Raw genomic sequence first — 9,426 nt, forward strand, 5'->3', positions numbered from 1 at the left:
CATGTAGTTTCCAAGGCCATAAATCTTTACGGAAGCAGACTGCCACATCTTTCTCCCGCAGAGCAGCTGGTGGGTTCAAACCACCAACCTTTCGGTTAGCAGTCAAGTGCTTTAACCACTGTGCCACCAGGGCTCCAGACATAGGGGAAGGTGATATAAATTAAATGTTTCCAATTGAGTTGGGAGGACGGCCAGGGACAGGGGGCTCCAGGGCTGCAACAGACAGAGTAGGCATCTTGGAAGGCCCTGGCCCCTGTAAGCCCCATCAGAAATCCAGGGGGGTGAGGTCCCCAAAGTCACAGTCGAAGAGGTCTCTGATGCCCTCGCCCTCAAGGCCAAAGTGGTAGTCAAGGGCCTCGTGGGGAGGGGACAGGCTGATGAACTCCTCAGGGAGGAGGCTGGAGAAGTCCTCCCGCACATGCTCCAGGAGCGAGTCAGCTGCCACCAGTGGGGACAGGCGGTCCTCATCCACAGGGGCCCGCAGGCCACCCATCCGGGACAGCAGCGGTTCTGGGGAGATGGGGGAGCATCACAGGCCAGGGATGCCCCAGAAGGGAAGAGAGAGGGGGCTGCCATGCCTGCCCGCCCACCCATCCACTCCAGAGGGACCCTTGACCCACCTTGCTCCAGGCTTAACAAGGACTGGCCAGGATCCATAGCAGGGGGTGAGGGAGGAGGTGATGATGGCGGTACTGGGGCGGCAGGGACAGCCACCTTGTCGTCTTCCCCAGGAGAAGCTGCTGCCTGGGTTGGAGTCTTTCCTGGGCTGATCCCACCTGAGCTTTCCTCAGGACACAGGAAAACATCAATGGGGCCTTGTTTACTCTTAAGGTAGATCTGAAAGGTCTGGGTGGAAGGAAGCAGGCAGGGTAAACTGAGGCCCAGAGACCAGCAGCCCAGCCCAGCCTGCCCTGGAGCCTACTGGTCTCACCTCTGAGGAGTCAACGGCTTGGAGCTGGGTCTCTGGAGGGGCCTTAATCACCATGACCATCTGCTCTGCGGGATCTGCAATGCTGCGCAGGTCCTGGCAGGTCACGTAAGCCAGGGTTGGTGGAGTCAAGGATACAACCTTTGACCTCTGGGAGCCACCTCCAAGACAGCTCACATGGCAGGGCCCACAGCTGCCCAGCCACCCGGGCCTGGCATATCGTTGATGCTCAGAAATCTACCTTATGCCCTCAGTGTCAATTTCCACATCTATACAATGGGGACAATCCTATCCATCTAACTGCAAGCGAGATGATGGATGCCCGTAATAATTCCATGTACACACTTAACCATCTCCAGACCTGGTGCTGGGAGTTTATTTTGACCCATGAGTTTAGTGCTAGTTAGTGGGTATATCTAAAATTTATAAACCACAATTTATATCAACAACAACAAAAAAAGCCTATTTTAATGGAACTTTTTATTTTTGTGAATAAAAGGCAAAAACTACTATCTCTAAACTTGAAGCTAGGACTGACTACACATTGAGCGGCTGCATTGAATCAGTATTGCTGGTACCAATGTCTCTCCAGGTGGCACAAACAGTTAAGCACTGGACTACTTACCCAGAAGTTGGCAGTTCAAACCCACCCAGGGGCACCTCGGAAGACAGGCTTGGCAATCTGCTTCCAGAAGGTCAAAGCCTCGTAAACCCTATGGAGCAGTGCCACTCTGCACACGTGGGGTGCCCTGGGAGCTGGAATCCCTCAAAGGCAACTAACAACAGTTGCTGGTACTAGCTTTTCTTGTTTTCATCCTCATTATTTCAAAACTGGATATTATTATCCCCTTTCTCCAGACGAAGCTGAGGCCCAGAGAGGCAAAGTAACTTGTCCAGCACAACACAGTGATTAAATAAATGGCTGAACCAGGACTTGAATCCAAAACAAGAGTCCTCTGTTGCATCCAGGCCCAGGGTGGCCCCATGTGGGTGAGGCCTCCACCTATCAGCCTTGCCCTCTGGTGCCCTCCAGCCCAAGGATATCGCTGGCTGTCAGCGTCCTCAGAGAGCAGCTGCAGCTGTGTGGTGCAGACATGGATCAGGTGGTCCAGCTGCCGCTCACTCTCCTGCAGGTGTTGGAGGTCCTGGGTCAGTCCTTCAAGTTTCCCACTGATCCCCACTGCCGTATGGCTGCCCCTGTAGGGAGCCCACAGAGAGGGTTAGCAGCTCTTGACCCCTCTGCCTGGGGCCCTGGACCTCAGGACTGAATCTGCCGCCACCACCGTCGCCACCACCCCTGCTCTATCACCCCAGGCAAGCCCTTGCCCCTCTCTAGGTCTGGCTCCTCAGATGGGAAGCAGCAGAGATCCATACCTGGACTCCAAATTAGATTGGCCTGGGCTTAAACCCTGGCCTGAGTATCTGCAAACACCTACACGTCACTCATGGGGGCTAACAAGTAAGTAAGGACACAGATACTGTGGAATACTATGCAGCTGTGAGAAAGGTCAAGGCTGCATCTGATTTACAGACACAGAACATCGCCAAGATATGCTGCCAAGTGAAAATAATCCAGAATGATCTTCCAAGTGAAAAGACAGATGTGTCAGAGAGGGGCAGGACGACTGAGGACAGGGCTGGGAGGAGAAAAATGACACCAGAATTGACAAGAACAAAACAGCTGCGCCAGATAACTCACTGATGATTAACAGAAGCCTTGAATGGCTACCTGGTGTTGTGGGGGTGGGCAGTGACTGAGGAGGGGCACAGGAAGTTTCTGGGGTGCTGAAAATATTCCCTATCTTGACCCAGACGGTGGTTACCAAGGTGCACAAAAATGTCAACGTGCACTGAGCTACACATTTCACCAGGTGGCATGGGCAGGTGAGTCTGCTCAGCCCTGAGCCCCTGCCCACCCTGTTTTGCTGGTACCTACAGCCACTGGATGTGGTTCTTGGACTTCTTGGCGATGAGCTGGATGCCCTCAAGGACGTTGGTGATGTCGTAGATGCGCCGTTTCTGCACCTTCAGCTCCTCAGCTGCCCAGTTCAGGTCGACAACACCATCAGCTGAGCGGCTCAGCAGGTCCAGGAACCGTTTGGTGGTCAGATTCAGGGATGTCTCATAGCGTGACTTCTCCCCCGGAGACTTCACACCTGAGGGGAGGTCAGCAAAGGCAGGGTCCCTCAGCTCTCAGCCCCGCTCCCAGCCAGGCTGCCTCCCCAGCAGCACAGACCAGGACAATGATGTGGGACACACGGCTCCTTCCCCTTGGCAAGGCTAAGCAGGGGGGCCCTGTGGATGCTGCCAACCAAAGCATTCCTCTCTGGGCCTGGGCACTGCCCACCCCCCACGGCCTGGGGAAGCCTTGCCAAGCATCCACTTCAGCTGCCCCTCTGGGCCCCTAGAGGCCTGGCTCAGGCCCAGGCCTGGCAGGCCAGAGCTGAGTTTGTAAGCATGTTTGTCTGTCCATACTCCCAACCCGGGCCTGGCCACAGGGGCCAGCCCAAGCCTGAGCCCAGTGGGTACCTTTCCCTGGGTGGCGGCCCCTGCCCCGGCCACTGCTTTCAGCCAGGTATTGATGGTCGGTTTCCAGGTCCAGCCTCCGCTTCACCTGTGGCAAAAACAATGGAAGAAGGATGCCCAGTAACCAGGAGAGTGAAGCCACAAGACACCCGGTTGAGGGCTTGGTGCCCCTGGGCTGCCCTCTGCCTCAGTTCCTCTACCAGGGTGCCTAAGTGCGTGAAGGGGAGGTCCTGGAGGATATAGCCCAGGGGCCTCAACCATACCTCACAAGACAGAATGCTCAACTAGAAGGCAGAAGACCCAAGTTCAAGTCCCAGTTCCACCACTAAACTCGCTGGAGGCCCATGGTAGTTTTAAAATACGCCTGCAAATTCTTTGATACTCCTCCCTTCAAAGGATGGAGCCCAACTCTTCTCCTTTTAAATGTGGACCACGCTTAGTGACTTGCTTCTAATGAAAAGAATGTGGTGGAAGTGGCTTCTGAGACCAGGTCATAAGAGGCAATGGAGCTTCCCTCTTGTTCCCTATCGTGGATCTCTCACTAGGGGCAAGCCAGCAGCCATGTCTGAGGACACTCAAGTAGCCCTATGAGTCTCATGTGGTGAGGCTTCTTCCAACAGTCCCATGAGTGGGCTTGAAAGCGAAGTCTCCAACCTTTAGTCAAGCCTTCAGATGACTGCAGCCTGGCCGCAACTGCAGGGAAGACTTCAGGCTAGAACCACCCAGCTAAGTCACTCCTGAACTCCTGACCCACAAAAACTGTGTCATAATGTTTGTTGGTTAAGCCACTGAGTATACACAGGTCCCCTGGGCAAGTCACCTCCTGTTTTCGACTCGTCTGTGAAGTGGGCACAGCCGGTGCTCATCACGTGCTCTGTGTACCATTAATTATTTCCTTCATGTGGATTACATGACAAAGGAAACAAATCCTCACAACTGGACTATTAAGCAGCATGATGATAAACGGAGAAAGGACTGAAGTTGTCAAGGATTTCATTTTACTCGGATTCACAATCAATGCCATGGAAGCGGCAGTCAAGAAATCCAATGACATATTGGACTGGGCAAATATGTTGCAAAAGACTTCTTCAAAGTGTTAAAAAGCAAAGATGTCACTTTGCAGACCAACGTGCACACGGCCCAAGCCATGGTATTTTCAATAGCATCACAGGCATGAGAAAGCTAGACAATGAATAAAGAAGACTGAAGAACTGATGCCTTTGATTATGGTGTTGGTAAAGAATACTGAACAGACCACGGACTGCCAGAAGAACAAACCCGTCCTAGAAGCAGAGCCAGAATGCCCCTTAGAAGTCAGGATGGCGAGATTTCATCTCACATACTTTGGATGTGTTCTCAGAAGGGACCAGTCCCTGAAGGACATCATGCTTGGCAAAGTAGAGGGCCGGAGGAGAAAAGACCCTCAATGAGATGGACTGACTGCAACAGTCGGCAACAATGGGCTCAGCATACCGACATCATGAGGATGGCACAAGACCCAGCAGTGTTTTGTCCTGTTGCACACAGTGTCACACTGAGTCGGAATCGACACAACAGCACCTAACAACATGGATGACAGTACAACGGTGGCTCCATTTTCCAGATAAGGCAATGGAAGCCCAGGGAGGCTCAACTCCATAAAACAGAAGTGTCAGGGCCATGATTCCCACCCAAGACTCCATGATGAAGAGCCCAAGCTCTTAGCCTCTAGGTCCTCTGGTCTATTCAGACATTCAAGGATCAAAACTGTCCTCAAGTCCCACAGCCATCTCAAATGCACCCTGAACCAAACCAATCTTAACCCTTCCCTCCACTATCCACAGGGTTTCCAGAGCCAGAACCTCAGTTCAGCCCCGTCCACCACCCTCATCACATCCAGTTACCAAGAAATCCTTGTCACTTCCCACTTGGACCATTTAGCAATCTCCCCAGTGGTGTCTCTACCTCCATCTGTCCCCCTGCACTGCAGCTAGTCTTCATCCTAAAACACACATCTTAGCACGTTATTGCCTGTGATTTAAGACCTTCCTCAGGACTCCCACTGCCTCCATAACTTGATGTGCCTCTGCTCTTCCAGGAAGCCTCTGCACCAGGGCGTGCTCCTGCCAACTGCCCTCCTCGCCTCCTCCCTGGTACCCATGCTCTTGCCCACCCTGAAGACCAGTCAATGCCACACTCGAGAATGAGAGCACATGCAGATGCCACTTCTGATGTTTGTTCTCTAGAGAAACCCGGCCCAGGTGCAGGTGCAGACATTCGCTGGTGAAAAATGCAAACGACTAGGACACTCATCCACATCCAACCACGCTTCCCCTACACTCACAAGCCTTCACCTACCTACCTTAGCCCAGGCTGGTCCCCCTTCCTGAATCGTCCTTGCCTGTCTCCCCCCTCCCATCTGTCACAGGCACTGCTTCCACCTGTGGACAGAAATTTTACTGGTCATGGAAGTCTTTCTGATCCTGTAAGAGACGTTACCTCTTCTTCCTCACACCCCACCTTTTCCCACATTCTGTCTCTCACTATGAATTACCACAGATGTATCTTTCTGACCCATAAGCCAGTGAGCTCCTCAGAGGCGGGCACTGGGTCTAAATCAGCTCTGTACCAAGTGTCTGGCACAGGCTGTGGGCACCAACAAACGTTTGCTGAATGAACCTCCCCACAGGCTGGCAGGCCATGACACTCCCCCTCACACACACATTCATTGCCTTGCTCAGGCATCCCGGGGAACAGTGAAAAGAGAAAGTGTCAGTTGCCTCCTGTGTACTGAGCACTGTACTAAGTAACTGTCTCCCAATTACTCATCAAACCCTCCAACCACGTCATGGCAGGCTACGGCAACCCTGGCGTCTGGGGAGTCCAAATGGTTAATGTGCTGCGCTACTCTCTGAAAAGTTGGCAACTTAAGTCTACAAAGAGGCGCCTTGGAATAAAGTCCTCACCATCTACTTTCGAAAAGAACTCAGCCATTGAAAACCACTTCTGGAGGAATCTGAAAGTCAGAGAGGTCACACAGCCAATGAGAGGTGGAGGCAACATTCAAACTGACAGCATGGCTCAGAACCCACACTTGTATCCACATTCTTACCCACGTCCTGTCTCCCCAGAGCCCAGTCCAAAAGCTGGTCCAATAGTCTACCCTCTCCCAGCATGAACCCAACCGAGCATGCTCCTGCCATCTGTTCTCTTTGCCTTCTCCTTGGTACCCAGGCCCTTGCCCACCCTTAAGGCAAGTCAATGCCACACCTGAAAACAAGGGTGCAGAGAGATGCCCGCTGCTGATGGCCTCACTCTACTGCCACAGGGACCTGGGAGTCAGGGTAAAGACATTCACTGGTGAAAAACCTGAACACCCACCCACAGGAGGAGAAAAGCCACAAAAAAATCAGTGTGCCCAGGCTCTGAATTACCACACAGATGTCACAGAGGACTGATGCAGATCAACACAGAACTCTCAGAGACATAGCAGCAAGCAAAAAGGGGGTCAAGCATCTGAATGGTTCTTTTTGGATTAAAAAAATATATATATATATATATATATATCACAAAACAACTTCTCTGGTTCAGTATCTACTAGAATATACCAATCCATTTCAGGGGCAACCTCTGCATGGGGCCCTGAGGGAATGGTGGCCTTCTCTGTAGTGAGGGATATGATGGTTGACAAAGGAAATAATGAAAAAACAAATTTTTAAAAAGTTTTAGAAAATGATGCATATGGACTTGGTTACAACATATAAAAAAACATTTTAGAAAATGAAAGCTAGCTCTCATAACTACATTACAAGTAAAAACAGGATCAGGGAAAGAAAAGTTAAAAAAAAAAATTTTTTTTTTAGTGGATGGCACTGGGATCCTGACCCTAACTTTATACTTTACTCTGTTTCCTATACTAAACATATATTTATAATGAAAACTATATTTAAAAAAAAAAAAGGCCACAACAGGGTGGGGGTGGACAGGAAGGGCCAGGAGGAATGACTGAACCTCAGAACCTTGTATGTAGTAGGTGCTCAATAAATGCTCATTGGTGAAGTTGAACTTGTAGCTTGATCCAGGGACTGCCCTAAGCAAATGCCACTGCACAGGGTAAGTGGAGCCACAAATCATGTGACCAGCAGCTACCCACAGGTGTTAAGAGTTGAGGATGTTAAATGACAATGGCTGAGCCCAAGTTTCTCTGCTTTGGCGCCATGATAGTGCCAGCGCCACCCCCAGCACATAAATGCCCACTAGCCCTTAAACACTATGGGGCAGGAGCTCCTTACTTGCCTCTGTGCCTGGCATTCTCATGGGCGCTCACTAACGCACCAGCTGTTGAATGAATGGAAAACTCAGCCCCCCAGGACGCCCGTGACGTGAGCGGTAGGAGCATTTTTCCTCTTCCCAGGAGCCCCCAGCCTCTGCTCTGTCTCTGTAGCCCTGGGCCTGCTAAGTGCTTGTCAGTCAGCTAAATGGAGTCTAGTTGGTACCCTCGCAGGCAGGCCATTTCACTGGAGGGTAGGAGGCAAGCAAGATGGACAGGTCCAGGCCCACAATCACCCCTCCCACTCACTCACAAGGAGGAAGGGTCCCTAATACCTCCCTGGGTTTCATTTAACCCCATTAGCATTTCCAAGGCACCCCAGCTTGAGCTGCTGAGTTAATAATCCCACCACTCAATAGCTGATCTTCTCTGGGGAAGGTTGTCACATCTCTGTGCCCCAATTTCCCCATCTGTAAAAGGGGAAGGTTGTCGAGAGGGTTAAATAGGTTAATTTGGGTAAAGGGCTTGGCACAGAGCCCTGCACACAAAATATTCTCAAAACAACGGTGGCTGCTATTGTTATTATTATTAGCATCTTGGTGATTCCGGAAGGAAGGCAGCACTGGGCATGGGGCCAAGGGGAGCCTTCTCAGGATGCCTCAGGGACCAGCTGCCACCCACGTCTCTACTGGTAGTTGGGCAGCTTCCACCTCCTAGCCCCAAGCCCTGCCTCACCCCTCCTGCTTGATCTAAGCCCCCTGCCTAGACCCCAGCATTCACGGCCAGCCCCTGCCTGCCTGGGCCCCACCTTCACCCACAGGCTGTGCCAGTCAAACTGGTCTCCACACCCTCTCCCGCGGCCCACAGCCTCAAACTCCAGCCTCCACTCCCTTCTCCCACGGTAATTCAGACGCCTGCTCTGGGTCTGAACTGGTCTAGAATCTCTTGTGGCTCAGGGAGGCCTTTATCAGATTATCTCCCTTGACACTGGGGGTCTCCCTTCCAGCTCCCAGAAGTCCAGCCCACCCAGTCCTTCCCCAGGGGCCTGCTTGATTAATGAGGTTCTATGGCAACCAAGGCCTCGGAGGGTGAAGGGTGGCAGATGGAAGGACAGGCAGAGGGAGGAGATCAGCAGCTGGCCCAGGCGTCTCGCCCCACCCCTGCAGAGAAGGCCTCCAGGCCAGGCGGCATGTCCCCAGGGGCCTGGAGGACCAGGCCTGCACCTGGCAGTAGAGTGTGTACGCAGGAAGGAGGGTCCCCTCAATGGTTTCCCAACAGTGCACCCTAGGACCACCTCCACCCTCACCCCTACCTGGCCACAAATTCTGGTCCAGAACTAGCAGGCCTTGGTTCAGATGGCAGCCCCACCTATGAGCAGATGTAAATCCCTTCCCCTCTCTAGGTCTCAGTTCCTCCTGTCAATGGGCATAGTGGCAACACTGGGCTCAAACGTGGTTGTGAGTTCTGGCTGGCTTGAAGCCGACCAAGGGCTTAGCCAAAGAACCAGCAGAATCCACGTGGGCCACTATTATCAACTGAGTCTGACCCGGTGGCTGACCTGAGGGGCTGTGGTGAGGAAGCGGAGGCCCAGAGCCTGGCGAAGCGCACAAGGACTGGCCCGAGGTCACCCAGCACCCTGGGGCGGGGCCCGGAGGCCCAACCCAGGCTCTGCACCGCCCAGCGCGGGTGCCTCAGTGCACCCCTCCCCCGGTCCCCGCTGCCT

The 9,426-nt window shown here is 52.7% G+C and overlaps 1 protein-coding gene across 1 annotated transcript; it reads right to left on the bottom strand.

Annotated features, from left to right (window-relative positions):
* Window positions 1-265: 265 nt before the first annotated feature.
* E2F1 (E2F transcription factor 1) lies at window positions 266-4,933 on the bottom strand. Its single transcript, XM_042783598.1, has 7 exons — window positions 4,928-4,933; window positions 3,458-3,542; window positions 2,865-3,084; window positions 1,973-2,125; window positions 932-1,046; window positions 621-846; window positions 266-510 (listed from the first exon to the last, which is right to left on the bottom strand). The coding sequence occupies exons 1-7, from the start codon at window positions 4,931-4,933 to the stop codon at window positions 266-268; spliced, it is 1,050 nt and encodes a 349-aa protein (XP_042639532.1).
* Between the last annotated feature and the right edge of the window lie 4,493 nt (window positions 4,934-9,426).

Source organism: Orycteropus afer, unplaced genomic scaffold, assembly GCF_000298275.1.
Source record: "Orycteropus afer afer isolate SDZICR_OR568_19922 unplaced genomic scaffold, OryAfe1.0 scaffold00020, whole genome shotgun sequence".
Lineage (NCBI taxonomy): Eukaryota > Metazoa > Chordata > Mammalia > Tubulidentata > Orycteropodidae > Orycteropus > Orycteropus afer.